The sequence below is a fragment of the Ixodes scapularis genome, unplaced genomic scaffold (genome assembly GCF_016920785.2).
Source record: "Ixodes scapularis isolate PalLabHiFi unplaced genomic scaffold, ASM1692078v2 PGA_scaffold5__190_contigs__length_132052651, whole genome shotgun sequence".
Taxonomy (NCBI): domain Eukaryota; kingdom Metazoa; phylum Arthropoda; class Arachnida; order Ixodida; family Ixodidae; genus Ixodes; species Ixodes scapularis.
In genome coordinates this window covers 2,171,550-2,193,825 of record NW_024609880.1, presented here as the reverse complement: position 1 = coordinate 2,193,825, position 22,276 = coordinate 2,171,550, and the positions used below count along the sequence as shown (strand labels likewise).

General features: G+C 44.7%; 1 protein-coding gene across 1 annotated transcript in view; it reads right to left on the bottom strand.

Annotated features, from left to right (window-relative positions):
• The window catches only part of LOC8037271 (synaptogenesis protein syg-2), a gene marked incomplete at its 5' end in the record, with an annotated part of 176,930 nt that overhangs the window by 6,971 nt on the left and 147,683 nt on the right, over positions 1–22,276 (bottom strand). Inside the window, 5 exons of the mRNA XM_040214902.3 lie at positions 11,530–11,832; positions 12,709–12,996; positions 14,952–15,242; positions 16,635–16,779; positions 19,084–19,235. Of these exons, the coding sequence (XP_040070836.1) occupies positions 11,530–11,832; positions 12,709–12,996; positions 14,952–15,242; positions 16,635–16,779; positions 19,084–19,235 (1,179 nt within the window). The remainder of the gene's footprint in view (positions 1–11,529; positions 11,833–12,708; positions 12,997–14,951; positions 15,243–16,634; positions 16,780–19,083; positions 19,236–22,276) is intronic.

Here is a 22,276-nt window from a genome sequence, read left to right as displayed (position 1 = left end):
GTATGAAGCGGACACCCTAACCACTACGCCATGGCACCGCTTAGGAAACTCGTTGTGTCGACTCTTTTTATACGAGAAAAGCGGAGTGCGTATAGCCATTTCCGTCCGAGGCGCACTCCGGAGTGCGTATAGCTTTACTCTTAAACTTTCGGGTTCAATGACGGTCGCCGCTATCTCAGTTCGTGTTTGACGTTCTTCTCAGAATTGAAAGCTCATGTCCGGTACTCGTTTGAACCTTGTGTCATGTCGCGAGCTCGCTTGTACGCGCGGTTCGTCGTTCGTAGCGATTGGGAGGCTGTTCGCGCGTGCTGGCTGGCAGGAGTGTTGCAGTAAAGCACATGACAACGCATTGTCTGAGTGCGTGAGTGTGCTTTACGAGTTTCGCAACGTTGTTCGCGCGGCCTGTAGCCTGCTCTTTTCGCCGGGGGGTCCCTATTGTTTCGTCGAAATTCGTTTCGCGGAAGTACGTTTCGTGGACAACTTTTCATGGACACGTTTCGTCGACACGAACGTCTCATCGGCACTCGTTACGCGAATTTCACGCTGCAGGGTCGTTTCGCAACGCGTGTATCAATGAAGTGCGCGTTAACCCACACTCCCGCCTGCGTTCACACCACTTCGCGGTGACAGCCTGCGGCTGCACATTACAAAAATGTTAACCCACCTAACCGACCCGTACAGGTCGCTTCGCGGCGACAGTCTCGTGCAGGTTATTAACCCCCCCCCCCCCCCTAAAAAAAAACAAAAAAAAAAAACGAATTTGAGTTGTTGATGCTTTCCTACCGGTGTATCACCACTGCGTGATGCGCGTTCACTAGTTAGCAATCACAATGCAGCTGATGAATTTCTCATTTCACAGAATGCACCTGTGTCACCGTACGCTGATTCCCCCCAACCACATAGTCTAAGACCATCGTATTGATATTAATTTTTATGCTCATAATATTCTATGTGTATATTAAAGCAATATACGTCCACTCATTACTTGCATGGTGCCACTCAGGAGGGCACGTGATACCACTGTTCCACGGACTGTAAAATTGTATGCATTAATCTTGGCTCTGCAGTCAGACTGTTTGTAAAGAGCTTAGCCACCGTTCCTGCAGATTCAAATCGTCTGAGATGCAAGCTCATATTTTTTTCAGGAGGCGTCATCAACAACAATTGCACGCCTCCTTGTCACTGAGCGTCAGCCAATGTTTAAAGAGCCTATGCCATTCTTGAAGGCGGTATGCGTCTTGTTTGGAGCTTTTTGCGTGTTGAATTTACCTATCTAAAGGAAGCTTTGGCCAGTCTCGAGTTTATTCAACGGGGAGAGAATCTTAAAATGTGTCAAGTCCACAGGATATGTCATAGAATGACATAATCTACATCACCCTTTCATTTATCGTGCCGTAATGCCCTTTTTCACAACTCGCACAAACATTTGAGCTGTATTAATTTTACTAAGAATTACGCTGATGCATTTTTATAATGAATTGATAACATGTGAACACTGGTTGTCATTAGGCTGAAACTTTCAAGGCTGGAAAACATGGTTATCTTGTATTGACCAGCACGCAGCCCTGACGTCTTGCAGCTGCAGCAGCGCTGTCGATGGCACTGCGCATGCGCGCACACTTCATTTCACGCTAATTTGGTTTCTGCGCATGCGCAGTGCCCACACCTGGTGTGGGCAAACGCGGGCTTGTGTATAAACAGCGTGTCGGTGTATAGAATGTGTATTTGTTCAGCAGTCTTTCAGGTTTAACATGATCCAACACTACCATAGTCTGACCTGATAATAGAAAAAAAAAATGGCTTTACCTTCACCAGGCTGAGTATTCATGAAGCAAGCATGGCATTAATGTTAGATGATGCAATATATCCTCTTAGACTAATCTTCCAAATCAACCTGGAGAAGGGGTTGAAGAAAATGGGAGCAGTGAAGCGAACGACGGCCCATCGCAAGATTTTAGCGCTGCTGAAGGGCTTCAAATGAGTCTCCACAGAAATCCCTTTAATCTGTATGTTTTTTTATGGTAAGTGCAAATTTGAATTCCTGCACGTCTAGCGTGTCTCTAAGAGGGAGATAAATCTAATGTGGCTGACGCCAACCTTTTAAGAAGTGTAAGGAAGGGCTTTGGGAATATTCAAAACTTCCAAATATCGAAGCGAATGATGTCATATTTTGTTTATACTTTCATTGAATATGACGGTTCTGCAGTTGTACGAATTTTCAATCTGAGAATGCTTCAGGACACACCATCTTAAACAAGCAACTGAAACGACTCGCAAAAGCCCACACAGAAGTCTGGAAACTGTATGCAAATAAAACTTATTTCCACTCGTTCATTTAAAACTGGAAGTCATCCTATAATTGTAAACAAAGATGTTTGATTTATAAAATTTTTGAGCCCCCAGAGCAAATGCATAATTTGCTGCGATACGCTGCTGTGAACCGGTGATGCATGCATGCAGTGCGAGTGCTACAATGTCAAGGCAGATGTGGCTGACATGATATGGTATTCATATCCTGTGTTATCAGGAGTCTGCATCTGTTTAATTACAGCAACCAGCATCCTGCCATTTTGCAGCTTATCTCCTTGCAACTTTTTTGCCCCTTGCTCTCGCACAAAATAATTATTCGTTCAATATTTAAATGTATTATTATTAAATAGTAACTTTTAAGCTTCGAAGTAAGTGAAGCTGCGTGGTTTTTCTTTTTGTTTTATACAGGCTTTTCAAAGCACAAGTTGGCCGGTTTGGCAGCCACCTGCAGCTATGCTTGTACTGCTTGACTACTTATCATGTCCAGTGCCAACTGCTATTTAAGCTGCTCTAACTTGATTGAATTGATAGTCGAACAATCTTGTGTCTTGTTTTTCAGAAAATACAGTTTGCACCTCAAGACATCGAGCAATGTTTGATGATTTAACCATTTGAACAAGTTGAATTACGGAGTCAACTTCGCTTTTGTTTTTCTATAGTAAGTCACAAGTCTGAGCTTTTACAGATTGAGCATGTCCCTGGGAGGGAGGCAACGCTGATGTAGCTGATGTCACTTTTTCGACAACTGTTGTAGCAATATCAGCCGCTTCTAACATGGTGCCACTAAAACCCCAGTTTGAGTATGTATCAAGCTTTTTTCTATTCCATATTTTAGCAGGTTATGAGTTAACTTCAAAATGGAACTACATGGTTCATTTTTGCTTTGTAGAGGGTTTTTTAGGGCACAAGTTGGCTGATCTCTGGCAGCCTCCTGCAGCCATGCTTGCACTGCAGTGTTACTTTGCATGTCTAGTGCCAGCTGTGATTTAAGCTACTCTTACTTGCCTAAACTAGCATTCTGACAGTCTTGTGTGTCTTGTTTTTCAGAAAAAATAGGTAGCAGCTCGAAACGTCGATAAATGTTTGATGATTTAACCATTTCAACAAGTCGAGTTACAGAGTCAACCTCGCTTGTGTTTTTTATGGTAAGTCACAAGTCTGATTCCTTACATATTGAGCATGTCCCTGAGAGGGAGGCAACGCTGATGTAGCTGATGTCACTTTTTCAACAACTGTTGTAGCAATATCAGCCACATCTATCATGGTGCCACTAAAGCCCCAGTTGGAGCATGTATCAAGCCTTTTTCTAATGCATATTTTAGCAGGTTATGAGTTAACTTCGCAATGGAAAAGCATGGTTCATTCTTGTTTTGTAGAGGTTTTTCAGGGCACAAGTTGGCTGATCTCTGGCAGCCTCCCCATACTTGCACTGCAGGGTTACTTAGCATGTCCAGTACCAACTGCGATTTAAGCTACTCTCGCGTGCTTAAACTGGTATTCTGACAGTCTTGTGTATGTCTTGTTTTTCAGAAGATACGGTTAGCATCTCGAAATGTCGAGCAACGTTTGATGATTTAACCATTTGAACAACTCTAGTTACGGAGTCAACTTCGCTGGTGTATTTTCATGGTAAGTAAAAGGTCTGAGTTATTACAGATCGAACAGGACTCTGAGAGGGAGACAACGCTGATCTAGCTCGTGTCACTTTTCCGACAAGTTATGTAGTAGTGTCCATCACATGTAACATTGTTTTGGCCCCAACTGGTGTTACTATGCACTATAGCTAGATTCAAACCTAATATGCTAAATTCATTTGAATCTAGTTACTATAGCTAAATTCAAGCCTACTAGGTCACCTGCTGCTGGCTTTTTGTAGCCGATGATTTGCCACGTTTGATTCGCAGGTAGTATTAAGTAGTGACACGTTGCAAGTAACATATTAATGTAACAATTGTTTTCTTGTTTGTGGGAAGTAACTTCTGTAACTTCTCGCTAAGTTTGTTGGAAGTAACTTCCGTATCACATTATTCTTTTCTGGATAAAAAAAAAGTAGCAATGTTCTTTTGTAGTTAATTTTCTAATCTTTCTATTTACAGTTACATTGAGGAGCATAATCTGATGCATACCTTATATCTAGATTGTCATGGATAGACAACGACCAAAAAGATTACGCATTTTGGATTATGAATACAGAGAAAACACTGACAACAGATAAACGAGGAGAAGTTTTTTCTTCAACTCCCTCCAAAAGTTGTGCGTACTGTGAGGCGCAGTGGTGGAGAAAGATAACCTCAGCGGCAATGGCTTTGTGTATCGTTAAGGTCTTAACCAGGAACAAATCCTTGTGTGTGCAAGCCATTCCACCGAGTGTGCCAGTTGAAAGCTTGTTCAGCGATGGAAATAGATGCCCTTGCCTTCAGTAAAGTAAAGATTTTGGATGAAAATTTACAAAAGTAACCGCTGCTTTAACATAAGATGTAATAACACGGATACAGGCACTTTGTGCAATAAACCTGAGCATAGACGGTTCCTACTTTTCCTTGTTTATTTCTTTAATAAAAAAGTCAGGTAAAATAATGGAATTACCTCTTAAGAATAACTGTTAGAGGTTACCTTTTTCTTAACTAGCTTAATTAGGTAGTTTTTGTATATAAAGTATCTTGACCAAGGCGACAAATATTGCAAGGGCCCTCTAAATGCATATTTTTCGCTTAGTTTATGTGGATGCATACAAGGTCTTGCTGCAAGAAGATTTTAAATCTGCTTTCTTGTATATTCTAACACATTATAATGTAACCTTTAACTAAAGGGAACTGCATGGTTCTTTAGTCTTGTTTGTAGGAATTTGTTAGAGCACAGGTCCGCTGATTTCTGGCAGTCTCCTGTGGCCATTGCACTGCGAGATTACCTTGCATACTTATAGCCAGCTACAATTTAAGCAACTCTCATTTGTATAAATTGTCATTCGTGTTTGTCTTTTTTTTTTTCAGGGACTACATTTGAAACTGTACAACGTGGAGCAGTTTTTGACGATTGAGAACTTTGAAAAAGTCAGTTTGTGGAGTTGGCTGCACATGTTTTTTGCTGGCAAGTAAATACTTCAGTTTTTTAAAATCTAGCATGTCTGAGATAAAAGCAAACCTGATGTGACTGACAGCACCCTTCTGAAAACTGTTTGGACAATATTGGTCCCATCTAACCAGGGTTTTTCCCACGGTGGGTGGCAGTGGCTTCGCTGCCAACTAGTCCTGCTAGCCACCCAATTCCTTGAAAAATGTCTTGTGGCCTGCATGTTTTGGCTTGGAAATCCACAGTGCTCACCAGATTTCTGTGCCACGACATGCAGGTACAGGTCCCCACAATCCAAATTAATGCGACTTGGTTGAGGTGCTAGGAGAAGAAAGCTGCAGCTGCTGCCTCTGTCCCCCTCCCCTCCACAGTCGCAGTCGGATGTCTATTTGTCTACAATTTATGAAGAAAAATCTGCGTCTAACATTTATTTTATCCAAAAATGTACAGCTTCACTAGATCAAAGGCCACATTTATTAAGAAGGCCTTCCACAAGATTGGCTTTTTCCTCTTTATCTGTACAGACCCGATTATAGTCTCTGTAAATTAATTTTAAGCGGTTGGCTTCACATATTTATTTCTAGTAGATATAAAATAACTGGTGTAATCAAAGTTTCATGGTACTTTTTTTTTAATGGGTTGCGTGTTTCAGCTTGTCCTGTTTTCAATTTAAATGCGACAGCATTTGTGGGTGAACCTTTTATCACTTTTTATTGGTCAGTTGGTGTGTTGGATGGTTCATGTGACCGATTTGACTCTAGCACAGGCAACGGCACAGGCACTTGAGGACAGCTTGGTTTGTATGAGCACTCATGCAGAGAGAACACTTTTTAAAATCGTGCATCTGACCCTATGCTTTTGCCAGCTCCAAAACCAACTTGTGAATTGGAGTACCTATATGGCATGCAGGTACACCAAAATGCATCGTTCGCACACATCAGAACAATCTCTTAGAGAAAATTATAAAGAAGAATCTCCCTTTCAACGGGCAACAAAAAAAAAATGCGCAGTCAGAATGCGCTGACGAAGTGGCCAAGTGAGCTCCTTGAGTGGTAGGCACTTGGGTAAAAAAAATGGCTGGAACACATTTGGGGGGTAATCAGGTGCACAAAGTGTGGAGCTTGCAAACAGACATACATGCCATATAAAAATACTCTGTTAATTTTTAACTCGCTCGACTCAAAATCGTGTGCACAGGTGTGCTCAAACGTGGATAGGATGGAGCTCCCAAATTGTGAGATTGGCATGGGTGGAACGGCTGCACCATTTTGCGCCAGACGCATGTTTCTGCGCCATCCTGCGCCGCAGTTAATACCTTGTGCCATTATGCGCCAAATGGCAAAACGTGCGCCAAAAGCTTTTTTATTTTGTCTTGGTTTCGGTTTTATTGACTTGATTGGCCGCAATGAGCGCGTTTAGCCTGACCGGCCTTGTAATCCTTTGTTCTGTTTATTCTCCCTGTGTATCCCGAGTAGGAAGCGCGCGAAAAAAACTGGGGATTCTAAGCTCTACACCACCTCCTGCGACTGGATTGTTATTCTTTAACCATAAGCGGTTAAGCAAGTCGGCTGAGCTGAGGTCGAACCGTTAAGCGTCAGATTGCCTGAGGCTCTGCGGCCCGGGATCCGGACGTCAGCCAGTTGAAAACAAATGAGCAAAATATTCCTTTTAGTACTTCATCGTTAGAAGTTGGAACTGCATTCCCGCAAGATAAATTGTGATTTGATAGAACTGAAACACTGTCCGATCCGAAACCTTGCCGGCCAGCAGCTCTTACGCGAGTGGTAAATCTGCTCGGCATACATTAACCTTGCTCCTGCTTATCGCTTCAAATACGATAACTTCGTTAATCGTAGTCTGCTGCTTTGATATCGAGTTGCACAATAGGATAAAGTCGAAATTTGTTGCCCTATTCCTCCATGCAACTCCACGTCCGTTGCTTACGCACGTCACGTGGTTCGCACATATAATTACTATGTCGAGCACGTGTGGGTTGTGCGATAAGCAGTGCTGGTTTGCATTTTGAGCAACTGAAATCCACTCAGAAAATGTCAAGGATACTATCTTCAGAAACATAGGGTACTTGCTTTTTGATTCTCATTCACCGCTCATTCACACTGGAAGCGGATTTGCGTTCGCAAAGCGGTTGCGAACGCGGTTGTATAAAGATCCAGTACAATTGCACATGCACTCGATGACATCAAGTGCGCATGCAATTGTACTGGATCTTTATACAACCGCGTTCGCAGCCGCTTTGCGAACGCGGATCCGCTTCCAGTGTGAATGAGCGGTAAGGCTCACAAAGTTTCAAGTTTTTGCATCTGTTATGCTGTTATCCCATCTACCTAGGTCCCTAACCACTCATGTTCATCTGTGCTGCTAAGCACGATTGATATTGCTCCCGTGCTTGTCTAAGACACAAGCTGAAGTGCAATAAAAACTGATCTGAGCTGCTCCTAGCCTGCTCCAGAGCATAGTTTTAGCTGCTCCCAACCTGCTCCAAAACAGCTGTTTCAGCTGCTCCCGTGGCTACTCCCAAGTACATTTCATGAGTTCCACCCCTGGATTGGGGACAGGGGAGGAAGCTACTGCTTAGTCCCCAGTTTTTGATAGCAGTTTTAGTACAAATGCACTCTCAAGTTTTCACAGAACTGAGGGGGTGAGCCCCTCAGTTCTGTGAAAACTTTCAGGGATATCTAAAGAGAAAATAAAGTTTTTAATGCTCGTGTTCTCTAAGCACTCGAGGCTGACCACCTGATTCGACGACGCGAAAGAGTGCAAGTAGCCCTTCGTTCTAATAGGAGATTTTAAGTGGCTGCCCAAACTTAGAAAAGTCTAGGATATGAGCTTAGCCAGTTTTGCATAGACTCTTCTGCAACATCTCATGAACCTTAGAAATAAAGCATTGCTCAAACTGGATCGAGTTTTCCGGTTGGTTCATCAGTTCTCAAGAAATGTTTCACATTATAAAGCAAATCACTATTGTAATTCCGGCATTGCATTTTTTCACAGTTTCGAACGAATCTAAGCTTGAATGAAGTGTATCGGTTTTGACTAAGGAACAGGAGAACAAGACCCTCAAGTCAAACATAGGTTTTAGATATCGGATCACAGGATGAACAATTAGGGGCTATGTCCATTTGACTTTTGTATAAGATGCAGGACTAATAATTAAATGGGCTGAGGGGGGCTGTGTTTTATGCACAAAGCTCAATTTGCACATGTTGATTTGATACAGATATTTAATTATTTTTTCTTTGTTTTCTCTTCTTTAGCACATCACGTTACATGCAGCATCTGAAAACAAAGGCAAAACACCACGGGGCTCCACTTTGGCTTCTCAAGGACCGAAATAAAGTGTTCGAAGGTACTTTTCTTATTTTCTGATCAATTATTCAGGTGACATTGCATGATCGTTGCAAGGAGCATTGGAAAGAATACTCAATATTCTTTTAAAGAGATCCTTTTCCAATTCAAAATTCTGTAACCTTTTTTTTTTATAGAAAACCTGTTGGTCTCAGCGTCATAATGAACATTACTCTATGTATAGAGCAGTATCACTAAGGGACTGGCTGTAAAACGAACTGAAGAAATTTGCTCCTACAAGCATTGAGCTCATATTCTTACCAAAGGTCTATTTTAGCAGTGAACACTATTGTGACATGTCAAGGCACAGCTCCGTCTCTGTGGAATGTGAAAACAGCATTCTCTATATTTTCAAGCATGAGTGCCGACGCAGATGACAGAGTGACGTTTGGTGTTGTTGAGAACGTGCTTTATATCGCTGTTTGAAATTGCAATGATCGCAGTGGCCGATCAGAATGCAGATAATGTTTTGTAATCCCACTGCCTTCTATAATTCTGCATGTTGATCTGAATGCCAGAACTTGCAGAAGAAAACACAACTGACATTGAGGAAACTTGCTGCAGATGCATTGCTCAGCTGTATTGCCTGCTTTCCACAACAGGTGGTGGCACTTCTCGACAAGAGCACTCAACACGACTCAGTTGTATACATCGGTGCCCATTGTCAAAAATTTTAATAATATAGTTCTATTTTTCACAGAATGGAGTTGCACCTTAAAAGTTTTCATGAGAATCTGTGTCACAAAAAGAAAACCGTTGATAATAAGTTCAGTTTGCTAAATGAAGGCATTGATTCATCCAGCTCGTTTTACAGCCCACCTTTCAATTGACACCGCCCTATGTGGAGAGCAAGTCGTCTGTTTCTTGCGTAGACATTACGGTGACGTCAGAAAGGTGACGAGCTCTCATTGGCTTTGAGCGGAAGATATGGTGGGTAGACCACAATGCTAGACAGCATGAGGTCTACCCACTATTTTTTTTTGTTCAATCGGTCAATAAGAGCTCGGCCTTCTGACATCACTACAACCCCTGTGCAAGAAGCAGACAAACTTACGCTCCGCATAGGATTACGGATACTCAAAAGTGCTTTCCGTAATATAATTTACGGAAAGCCTACTCTGAGTGCCCTTTTACGGACAACTTTTAAACACTTTTACGGATACTAGAGCGATTTCCGTAATAGGTTTTACGGAATGCATATTCCAGTCCGTTGTTTTACGGACAGCTCTTGAATAGCGTTACGGATAGTAGAGCACTTTCCGTAATCTGTTTTGCGGAACATCCTTTAATTTGCGGATTGTGTATGCGTTTAAAAGGATTTTTCCGTTATTAGGATTACGGATGACCTTTCCGGCAGCATAGGTGCCAGAGAATTTCTCCGTAAAAGAGGGCAAATTTTTTTACAGTGTACGAAAGGCCCTCCGGTACGAACTGCGCATAGGCTACAGCAGAAAACACGCATATAGGCAGTGCGTACCGGAGGGCCTATTGCACCGTATCGGACGTGCAAAAACGGTTCCCTAAAACTCTCCAATAAAGCAGCGCCAAAAGTGCAGCGTCACGACGCTAGTCGCCTTTGTGCGTTTACCATCACTGACTATAGCAATCAGACGCTGTCAGTTCACCGCGATTTCACTCCTTTTTTGCGTGTGTACATCGTCGGTTAAGCCGAGGACAGAAAAATCCGCAAAGACCGCCGTGACTGTACATATTTGACACTGCTTGATTGGCTACATCGGAGTGTAGCGTCGGCTGCAGTAGAACTCTACTTCAAAACAGAGTGTATCTCGGTAGAGGGTCTTTGGTAGATGCGCTAATAAAGTCCTGTGGAAATTGTGACGAGGCGCCGAAAATAAATAGCTCGTCATTGTCACACGCATGGGTGTGAACATGGCCGCAGCGCTCTTTCTGCATAGCGGTGCTTGAGGTTTGGGCGACAAAAAGGTGAAGACTGATCTCTGAATATCTCGAAACCCATTCGTTCCATTTTCTCCGATTCCTCAAAGTGCCCAACCAAAAAACTAATGAATAAACAATAGTTGGTCAGGTCGGAAAAGGCTTTCCCCGCATTTGATGTCCGCCGAGCTGCACAAACACACATAGAGGACGGCCTCCGGGAAACTCACGTCGCATGTAAAACGTTTCTTTTAGAGAAAGCTCACACAGCATATTCACTCGTCATCGAGAAAGGCGATTTCTTTCTTGACACGTGCTTCACGAGGCTACACCCCCAAGGTAATGAGGCCCCATAGCTGGATTTTTGCGACACCTATCGATGAACAGCGCACATGGGATATGACTGCTGGGTCAGCGTTTGACTTACACTCGCGTTCATTTAGGAAGAAGCCAACTGCCATCCGATCGCAAACGCAGTATCTCATGTCCAATTTTTGCTCCACGATAGCCTTCGGTAGGTGACGTAAAAAAAAAAGAGAAAGATAAGGAATAAGTTTTGTTGTGGAAATATGGAAAGCCCTAAAAACAGCGCCGCTCCTCAATCAGGTGAAGTAGAGCTTTATCTCACTAGTTGTGCTCAGTGCTGTGGAATGCACGGACGTGAAAAACAAAGATTGCCGCATTCGCACGAGTTCTGTGTGACAAGCTAACCTTCGAGGACAAAAGTGACGTCTGAGTGACACAGAAAAAAGTGATCTAGGTAACAAGGGAGTTCCTCTTTGTACTCCTCGCTAACTGATTGGGTGACACTCTGACCCCAATAACTTTTATCCCGCTGCGCGCGGCATGTAAGATGGAGTATTGCACAAGAACCACGCCATTGTTTACCGTGTCGAAGGCCCTCCCAGTGGCGGTCTGCGGCCTCGGCCCTGAGCAGGACGGGCTGCGAGCGGCCCATCCGATTGGCGGCGTACAGCACGAGCACGACGTTGAGGCCCGCCGGCACTCCCTGGACCCAGAAGGCCGGCCGGTCTGCCGTCAGGTTGGCCAGCAGCCGGTGGCAGGAGACGTCGTGCACCTCCAGCGAGTACAGCTGCCTGGGGCCGCCGATGTGGTCCTCGCGGCACTCGGCCAGGAAGGCCTCTTCCGTCTGGTTGCTCAGCGTGCAGTTGGAAGGCGCCAGAGGAGGACCTGTGCGATACGAGACAAGTAAAATCGCCGCCTGAAAGGTTTGTACACGCAGGACACGCTTTTTTGCGCTGGACAACATCGGCTTTCACTTTCCGAGAGGGTTGTCAAGCTTTGGGCGCTCATAAAATGTTTACATGTGTAAACACTGGAAGGAAATGCACGCATTGAATTGGTTCGAGCTGCTCACGCAAACGAAAATTTTGAGCTCGTTTTTTCTGAGAATGAGTCCGGCTAGGCGCGACGGAGGACTCTGCTCGCCATTTTGTCCACTTGGTGACCGCTTCGCTGGTAGTATTTTAGAGCGGTAGCTGTTAGTGTCTCTTTCGGGGCAAAATCCGGCGTGTTCACACAAAAAAAGCCACATGATATCTTGGACTAAGTGAGTGAGCCGCCGTGCGCGAGGGGTACGGCGATTGAGAAAGAGTAAGAGGGCTGCCTGTCATCGCCCCTTCTGTCTCTCTCGCCGCTATCCCTCTCTTCCCTCGTCGACGCCTCTGCGGGATTCTATGAGCTCCTCCGGCTTCCAGCGCGTCTACGTGGCGCTCACTCATCTATCTCCGTATCATCCAGTTAAAACACCTGATGTAACCAAAGTTTCAGTTCAGTGCTGTAGTATTTGTAATACATTTTCTCGCGTAGTAAATAGGTGGGAAGTGAATAACTTTCTGAAAAACTAGCTGTACGCACATTAAAGAGCTTGAACTGAACGTGTCTGTTTGTGTTCGCGCTATTGAGAAGGCATTTGGCGAGTGCAGTACGACTACTGACATGAATTTCACGTGAGTCACGCAGCAAGAATAAGTGCAGGACAGGAGGGTACAATGCCCGGTCTACATGGAAATCGACAAGAGAAGGATATGACTCGGACGCACGTACCGACCGGCGTGACCTTGAACTGGCAGGGCGTCTTCTGGGTGCCCATATCATTGGCGCCCCAGCAGAGGAGCGAGCCGTAGTCGGCCTCTTCCCGGGGCACGTACGAGGCCACACTACGGCCACCTTCGGACACGAAGCTCTGCACCTCATGGCTCCGCAAGGTGCCGTTAAAGGCCCAGCGGAAGCTCACCACGGACGGGTGGGCGTCCACGTCGCACGAGACCTGCACCATCTCGTGCGCCGCTGCCGGGTACACGGTGCGCTGCCGAGACGAACACACCGGCGAATCTGCATTGGCAGGGGGAAGGGGAGAGAGACAGATTAATCAATACTTATAATCAAATGCTTTACTTATAATCAAATGGTCCATCATAAGACGCGAAAATTCAATTGCCTTGGAGCCGACAGCTTTTGAGTAGTTAGATCAGCTGGTCGTGCGCATCCTGATGGTTTTTCTCTTCGACTTGGAGACAACGGAGACAGCCATTTTCGTTGTTTTGGCGAATCCCCTTTCTCGGTGCGTCGGTGGCAGTTTCCTTGTCGCAGCACGAATGCGCGACAGCATGGACAGCGCAATGCGCTTGCGTTTTCTCGGACGCGGTGTGTTTTCGTCGATAGGAGAGGATTTGGTGCTCTAATGCGCGCTATCAAATGCAAGTGAGGGGACTATAATGCATTCTTCTGGTGAAGTGTTTCGTTTTGGGGACTTTGGGATCTTTCACTTTTTACAGACACCGTTCATGGTAAATTTAAGCTAAACCCTTGGAAAAGTTTGGGATGTAGTAATTCTTTAAAACGAGAAAAAGTTAGTCGCAATTTAAACTTGTTGTTTTTCACCATTCGTAGGGCTTCAATTTTAGGCTTAGCTCTTTTGCGACCGGTAAGGTTTAAAACTTATTCGTTGTATCATACTGTTTAAATGCCCACCCGAAGGAAAAATCCATCAATGTAACGCTGTTTGGCAGTCAATGTTTTCTAGTGGACCGCTGACTGTGCCTGACTGTACGTCAAGCATGTCTGATTGGACAACAAGTTACTCTGACCGACAGTCAAACTCCATTCAGACCCCGCTTGTCGGCTTTCTGATGGTTTCCTGGTGGCAGTCGGCCGCCGCGAAATGCCATCAGGATGACCTGGTGGTGATTCTGACTGTACATCGATTGTCTCTGACTGTACGTCAGAAAGCTTTGACGTGCAGACAGAAGTACGGTCAAAGGACGTAAAGTTCGTTCGGATACCACTATTTCGTCTAATCTATGAATACGAAAAGTAATCTATGCACGAGAAAACGATTTCGGGACGTGAGCCCATAAAACCGCTGACGTTAGAGATGTGACACGCAACCGACCGACAACCTTGATCAGAAGCCCGCCGAAGCCGCCGAAGCGTCGAACACGACACTTCGCACTTCGCTTCGCCCATGGAGGCTTCGCCGAGCTTTCATGAACGATCGCTCTCGACTCGTTTTGTTTGCCCGCTTGCTCCAACCTGTCGATCCTGCCCGGGCTCTACAATGTCTTATGTTTTAGTAGAATTTCTACTCGACAAGACCCAGTCTGTTGTGAGTTCCGACGATGTAAGGGACTTTAGCGGTGTAGTTGAAGACGACAAGGTGTACCAGGTCTACTGGGCCGATGACGCGCGAACAAAAGGATCATTCTACGACGCGAAAGTACTCTACAGGGCAGGTGAGTAGAACTGAAGTACGGCGAGTGATGTACGAGTGCTTTCATAACATGCTGACGGCTTAACTGCATTTGCAGCCGAAGCATCTTGTATAAAACGATTAGTCAAATCAAGTTTCTGTAGCGGTGGCGTAGCATAGCGTTTAAAATGTCCGATTTGTACGCAAGCGGTCGCGGGTTCGATCCGCGGTGGTCCTGCTTTTTGTTTTTCTTTTTCTGGAACATTTTGTCTTATCGAAGCATTTGACGATATTTATGAGTGCGTAGAGCTTTACTCTTATATAAATGCTGCCCTTGATGATGAAATTCCCTTGGCAGTGGCAGTCAGACGTCATCTGATGGACCATCAGATGACGTCCGATGGTCCATCACGTTCCACCAAGGCTGCTGACTGGCAGTCAGTGTCCCAAATTACGTAGCTTGATGGAATTTTCAATAGGGCATCAATTGCAACTAAACTTAGGACATAGTATAATCATGGAGTCTATCACTACAGAAAAAAGGACTTGGGCTGGGCATGTCCTCAATATTGCGAAGCAAAACGATCATGGTACGCACATTGCACTCTCAGATGAACCTCGTTGCTTTCAGACTCGCCCTCGGAGTTGATCGCGACGCAAATGTAGCGTCCCGCGTTTTGCCTCTGGATAGCCTGGAAGACCAGAGACTGGTTGCTGGTGATGACCTTGGCTGCTGGATTCGAGCGCACTTCCCTTCCCTCGAACCTCCAGACGACCTCGGAGACGCTTGGGTTGGCGTCGATGCTACACTCCAGGTACAGGTCCTGGCCCTGGAAAATCTCCTCTAGCCGAAGACGCTTCCCCAGCTGCAGCCTCACCACCGGTTTGTCTGAAACAGTGGGAAGGTGCAACTATCACCAGGAACGAGCAGACTGCATGGGAGCACACCGAAATGCGTTTCTTTTTTTGTTTTTTTGCCGACACGCTAATCAAGTTTTTTGAGGCGTCTGTGGTTTGACAGGCACTACCATAAACAATACGCGCTGATAAAGCCTTCTATTATTCTTTGAATTAGCTGTTCGTGGTTAAAGAAACTCGAGTCAAAATATCCGCTGAAACACAAGTATCTGGTCTCCATCTCTGAATTCTTTAACAATTTAACAGTCAATAAAGCTTGCGGGAACTGTAGGCATAGCAAGAATCTATTTGAGTGTTTCTTATATTAACTCGGGGTGTACGTAGACAGCAGACAGTCACATCCGCTGACTCACTCTCACGCCCACCTATGCACGTACAAACACACCCAGGAAGTCACGCACACAAGCACAAATATGAATGCCTGAACACAAATACAAAGGCAGACCTGCAGGCATACACACCCCTTCGCCTGTAGGTGAAAAAACACAAACATGCAAAGGCACAGGCAATATACGCGAGCAGGTAAGCCCATAAGTATAAGCATAAAAAAACGCATAAGTGCGCACGGACATACTTATACAAACAACCCAGAAGCAATTAAAACCAAGATTCCATCACATGCGCATATACTTGCTCACGTACACGCGTGCAACGAATAGGTGTAGTGGTTGATTACTGTACGTATGCTGCGAGGGTACTTATTGATTTGAGTGTGTGTACGACCCAGGTTTTAGGGAGCGCCATTAACATATTTTGGTTTACCCCTCAGATTTTTTTATGATAATCGTTCATGATTCTGGCCTCCAGGCTGCACACGTCCTTTGTTTTTGTTTTAATAAAATTTCAAGTGAACGACAACGTAAACAAGAGTACACATGACGTTTTAAGCTCATGTTAAAATCCGAAAGTGGGCATGGTCGCTGACAGGCTAAGACGCGAAGGGTGTGGCTAATTATATGCTCAAACTTCTAGCTTCGTGATTGGCCTTTAGCGTTCTTCTTGGCTAAACCTCCAATTACATTGGCTTAGGAGCGATATTAAGTTGGACGAGACGCCTCACGCCCTACGCCTTTTAAATAAGTCAGTGACCTAGATCTTTCTTGAGCGGGCGCGGCCATTTTGAATTCCGGAACTTCCGGTATGCGGGAAGACATCGTTTTGCACTCGCCACACCTACTGGGAAAAGCTCACTTTGTAATCGCGACTGTCTATTATTTTTATTTTTAGCTTTTACTATATTATTTTACGTGTCCCCGGCTGTAGTGCCTAGCTTGTATTTTTTTATTCATCCCTCATACAGGATTTTTCAACTACGGGACGTGGGACTGGGATGAAATAAAAAAAAATTATATAGCGCACTCACAGTAAACGTCAAGGATGTACGACGCCTCAATTGAGCTGCCGATCAAGTTGGGGTTCTCAGCCAGACAGCGCAGTTTCTTGCCCTTGTCCTCCCGTGTTGGTGTGTAGGCCACCACGGAGAAGATTCGGTTGCCGATCAGCAAGATCTACGTGCGAGAATTATCGCCAGATTCACGCGCAATGGCAATGCTGATGATAAAATTAAACTCCCAAATTTTAATTGCAGCCCCCCCCTCCCCATTAAAAATGCTAATTTTCCCATTACGTGCGACCACAGCTAGCGCTACGATTCCACGGGGCCACTCTGGCTATGCCATAAGAGCATCGTCACGGCGCTTGTCGTCTTTGTGCGGATCTTATCGCTGGCGAAACCGATCACGTACGATGAATCCGGCGCGATTCTTCGCTTTGTTTTCTGTGCACGATATAGTTCAGGCCAGGGGCTAGACACTTGTCGAAAAAGTCGGCGACAAATTTGGCGGCTATGGTTGGTCGGCGCCAAGGTCAAGTGCGGCGTTGCCCAATCGCGGCCTCCAGATTTCTCGCCGACGTTTTCGCCAAGTCTCCAGCTTAGGGCCCCAGGATGGCAAACCCACAAGAACGACGAGGGCCATGACGATGCACTTTTCGCGCTGCTTGATTCACTCCGTCGGACCGCATAGCGCTGGCTACGGTGGCACTTCGTAGAGTCTTAGTAGTGAGTTTTTGTACTGCGTATACAAGCGAACTCAAGCCCTGTGCCTTTGCGTAAGTGTTGCGTATTCCAAACTGCGCGTGCGCGCAGCCCAAACTGAGGACTTGGATTGGCGCATGGAGACTTTGCGCATGCGCAGCGTGGAAACCGCAACGCTACCGCAAACGCACAGCACTTGCGTTTGCTCGTATTCGCAAAACCAAAACTCACTAGTATTGCGTATAGGAGGAAACGCAAGCGATGTGCATTAGCATTACCGTTGCGTGCTCCACGCGCCAATCTAAGACCGCAGTTAGGGCTCCCGCGCACGCGCAGAGTGGAACATGCAAAGACACGACAAGGGCACCATGCTTGTCGTTTACTCGGATACGTGAGACTAGAACTCGCTAATGAGAAGGAAAGTACAAAATTAAGTAATGAAGTGAAAAAAGATCACTGAACATACGGTGTGAGATCATACAATTTGTTTTGTGCCAATGCGGAGCGCAAGTTGGTTCGCTTCTTTTGCAGGGGTTCTGCTGACGTCAGAATGCCGACTTCTGATTGGCTCCGATTGAAGGATAGTATGAAGGATAGTGGATAGACCTCAAGACAGCTTTCTTCAATCACTATTCTTCAATCACAGCCAATCAGAAGTTGGCGTCTTTCTGACGTCACCACAACTCCTGCTAAAGAAGCAGACGAACTTGCGTTCTGGATTGCTATCGAGGACGCAATTGCCTTCGAAGCCAAGCACAAAATTAACATTTATGTTTTTATTGAATTGTCGCGTGGAGAGCCTGCAGGAGATTTTCTAAAAGCATTACTAACTGTCAAGGAGTGAGACTTTACGAGGAACCGTTCGATACCTGTGTTGATGATCAAGATGCGATGAAATAATAAAAACAAGAAACATCGCTAGTTTTAGTAGCTTTTTTGGTAAAGCAACGAGAGTGATTGGGATATTGAGGCTAATGTCTTCGATAATTTTATTTAAAAAATTAGATCACGCATTTTGTTTTATATAGGCGTATGGCACTTTATATAAGATCAATATGTTTAAATTTGTATTTTGTGTTCGCGCAGTAGTCTTATAACATGATAAAGAGAACGGTTCCTTCTAAACCATTATGCTATTTCAGGCATGTGAAGCATGAAGAAGCGATATAATGCGCTCTTATATTTTGCTAGTTTGTTCAATAAAAGTCGTATTACTAAATTATTGGTGGATATGTACAAAACGCCGATTCATGAATATTTCGTGCATTTGGCTCATCAGACTTTGCATGAAACTTCGAGGTACTTGACAAAACCGGAACTATGTTTTAAGTCACTCTTTCACAATGTCTGAAATATAAAATTTTATAAATTACTTTACCTTATAGTGATTTGTTCAGTCAGAAATGTAGCAGAGGCGTGTGCCAATTATAATCACAATCAAAGTTGTTCGTCTTCCTGGGATAGGGCTAAGAAATTATATTTGGATTCTACATTTCTTCTGGGTCACTTCATTTGTTCGGTTGTTTTTGTCTATCACAATTATTGGCGTACTGACAAGTTTAAGAGCAGGCAGATCCGCAGGGCTTCTTTTTTTTATTATACAATTATTGGCTTATTGAAGGACATTCAATCTTGTACAGGAGATGCTAAAAATAACTGCCATATTACACTAATAAACTAGGTTATAGATATTTTTAAAAAAATGTAAGCACAATTTCTCAATGTTGCAGCATCTAAAGGCCCCTTCAGTTTCACAACGAATATCTTAAAGATGCACCTTGAAGTGGCTCGTGGGCAGCTTCTCCTTGCCCCTCCACCAGGTAATCACGGGTGCAGGTCGGGATCCGGCCGCCTCGCACTCGATCTCGGCGGCCAGTCCCGCCGCAAGGGGACGCTGTTTGGACCGGATTCGAACCGTCGACGGCTTCACTGTAGCGTGGAAAGGTAACAACAAAAAATTATGTTCATCGTTAGAAAAAAGATTAGTGCATAGAAATAATAAAATTACCGTTTGGTCTCTATTTTGGTGTTCGAAAAAATGACCCTGCATTGCATGCATACGAATCTCTTAATTTCGATATGATGACGCGATACAGATATAGCATAAACAACAATTTCGTTCCAAGGATCAATAGTATAAAGATTTAGTGGATCGTTCCGATAACTGCGATAACCATAACCGATAGTCCCCCAGCGCGTATGCGCGTTCATCGTATCGTTATCGGAACAATCTAATAAAATTCCCGATTGTATGGATCGGAAAGTCCCAATGTGAAGCGATGCCGCGCGAAAAAGAAACACTGAACGTCAACAACATGTAGTGTATCCACTGGCAAACTGGCAACCACCAGCTTTCGACGGCATACAAGAACCCGTCTTGAGGCGAGCCGAACCATTCCAGCAATACATCCTGTTCACAAGTGTGTTATATCGTTTTCTATTGAGGAAGTTTCCACGGTGAGAAAAGTTACTCGTGATGTGTCTCCCCGAGAGTTTATTAAATACTTGCCATATCGGTAAGCCCATTTTCTATCATGTCTGCCTTGTTCAGACATAAGTCAGGTGGCGACACATTCCAACGTTCTCGAAGATATCGAAGTCATGTCACAGCGTACACAGAAAGCTGAATTAGCGGGCGCTCCCTTCACCCTGTAAAGCTTGCTTTTCCTCCCGAACAAGCTTCATGAGGGAAACAAACATGCTGCGTCATAGTTGAAAAGCATATTTGGTTTTGACGGATTCTACTCAAGAAGCAAAGATTGGTGAAAACGGGAATGGAAAGATCTGAAAAAGATGGGGCTATTAGGCACTCACGCGGGTTCAAAATGTTGAAGAGTAAAATCAAAAACGTCCATCATTTTAAATAATAAAAATAATAATGCCAGTGTCACTGTCTTTGCGGCTGGCGACACACGACACTTCCATGACGTAATCCGTCGGAATTTGAGGGACCACGTCTTAGGACGCCGGTAACACACACCCGTCGGAGACGCTTTCCAGGCACTAGAGCCAGATTTAAATAATTCATTTATCTCGCAAGGTCTTAAAATTTAACAAGGCTTCCACCGTCTCCTGTTATATTTAATCTCATGTGTGCACTAATCCACTCAATAAAAACTCTAACCGGACAGCGAAAGTGTAGAAACAAGAAGAAATGTTATGTCCGTCTTGTTCTCATATAGTTTTATGGCGTCCCATTCCACTGAGAACGGAGAGGTCTCTGGTTCGATACCAGGACCAGACGTGTGTTTCCGGTCGCGTACCAGTCACCTGCTTCTGTGTGGAGATTTGTTCTTTGTCACTTGTCCCCCTTGTTCCCCTTCTGCAGGGAATATGATCGTCATTCTTGTCAGCTCGTTTGCACTTTTGCATTAACTAAATTATCATCATAACCTTAAAATGCAGACCGATCACACTCGTTGGTGTTAGACTGGTGGCAACTGTTAAACCCCGTTTACTCTATTGACGTCTGACTCCTGGTTAGCTCAGTTAGTAGAGCGCTCCACTGGATATGGTGAAATCTTTGAATCGATCCCCGGACCAGTCGGATTTTTTCGATCGCGCGCCAGGCACTTAGCTGTGCTTGGAGATTCTTGTTTGTCCTTTGCCACCTTCATTCCTCTTCTCCAATGAATATTATCGTCAAGAAAAGGGAAAGACAAAAATGTGAAGAGAAAATAGAGGAGAGGAAGAAGGCAGCAAAGATGGCCTGTTTGCTCTAATTTCAGCGTGGACTGAAGAGTTTCTTCAATACTAAAGTTGTTCGCTAAAAGTCGCTCCTAGGATGACCCGAGTCTGCCCGGCATCAGCCTCCAGGAGACTCGCAGTTGAAACCAGCTTTGATATCTCGAACACGTGACTAACTTTTTTTTTTTTTTAAACCGGGTAGAGGGTTCGTGTAAATAATGTAGTGGCGGCTACAGAGTGGCCTTCGAAGTCAACAGTCGGGTTGACGAGAAAAATTTTGAGAACCGTTCCTTTGTCGGAGGAGTCTGTGCCTCGGTAGAGCCAAACCTAAAGCGGTCCCCAGTCGATAGAAGAGTGATCTGTTTAATAAATTTTACACGATGAGATATATGTTAGCGGGTGGAAGTCTTGCCTATTATTTATAACGTGACGAAATTGATGCTTGGACGTCTGCATTCATAGATTTCGAGAAGGCGTTATTTAAATTTGAAACTGGAAGCTACTTCATAATACTTTTAACTCTAAGTTTTTTTAGTGTTTTAATCACTACACGCGTTAATAAATAACCACCGACCTCGTAGAAAGTTTGCAAGGAGCCTCATTGAGTTAAAACGTGGGGTGCCTAAGGGATCCTTTCTACGCCATTCTTTTTTCTCCCAAAAAAGTTGCTTAACGAAAACAACAACAAAATTGTTTTTCGCTAGATGATGAAGGGATGCGAAGCAGTGTTGTAAGCATTTATGAAAGTGCATTATTGGTAAGAAGCCTCGCCAAATCGGTATCATTAGAATACTTATTGGAGTCTATACGGCGAGCAAGTGTTCCAAAATGCGTCTTTAGCTCATTGGCACGCAATGAGGAGCGCGCCAATCAAAGGGCAACATAGACAACGCGCGATCACGAGGCAGCCAAGCAAGCAAGCACCGAAAGAGGTCGAGGTGCGGGGTAAACAAAAGCACGTGGGTGCATATGGGGCGTAAACAAACGCGCTAGGTGCGCAAGGAACAGACCAACTTGCACGCCGTGCAAGTTGGTCGGTTGTCGTCGTCAGTACTTTGTGAACCAAGATGCATACCGGAACTTCTGACGAGAACGGCAATGGTTGTAGCTATGGCAACAACATGGTCCTTTAGGCTAACAAATTGATATCAGGCGTTAGGGCTCAAGTTGAATGCGCCACAGCAGGCGTGAATTATTTCGGCGGATGCAAATGGCCTTAACGTGCCACTAAACTTAGTGGGATTTGGTTGTCCAAACACTCTTATGTCGTTGCCGCATCTTGC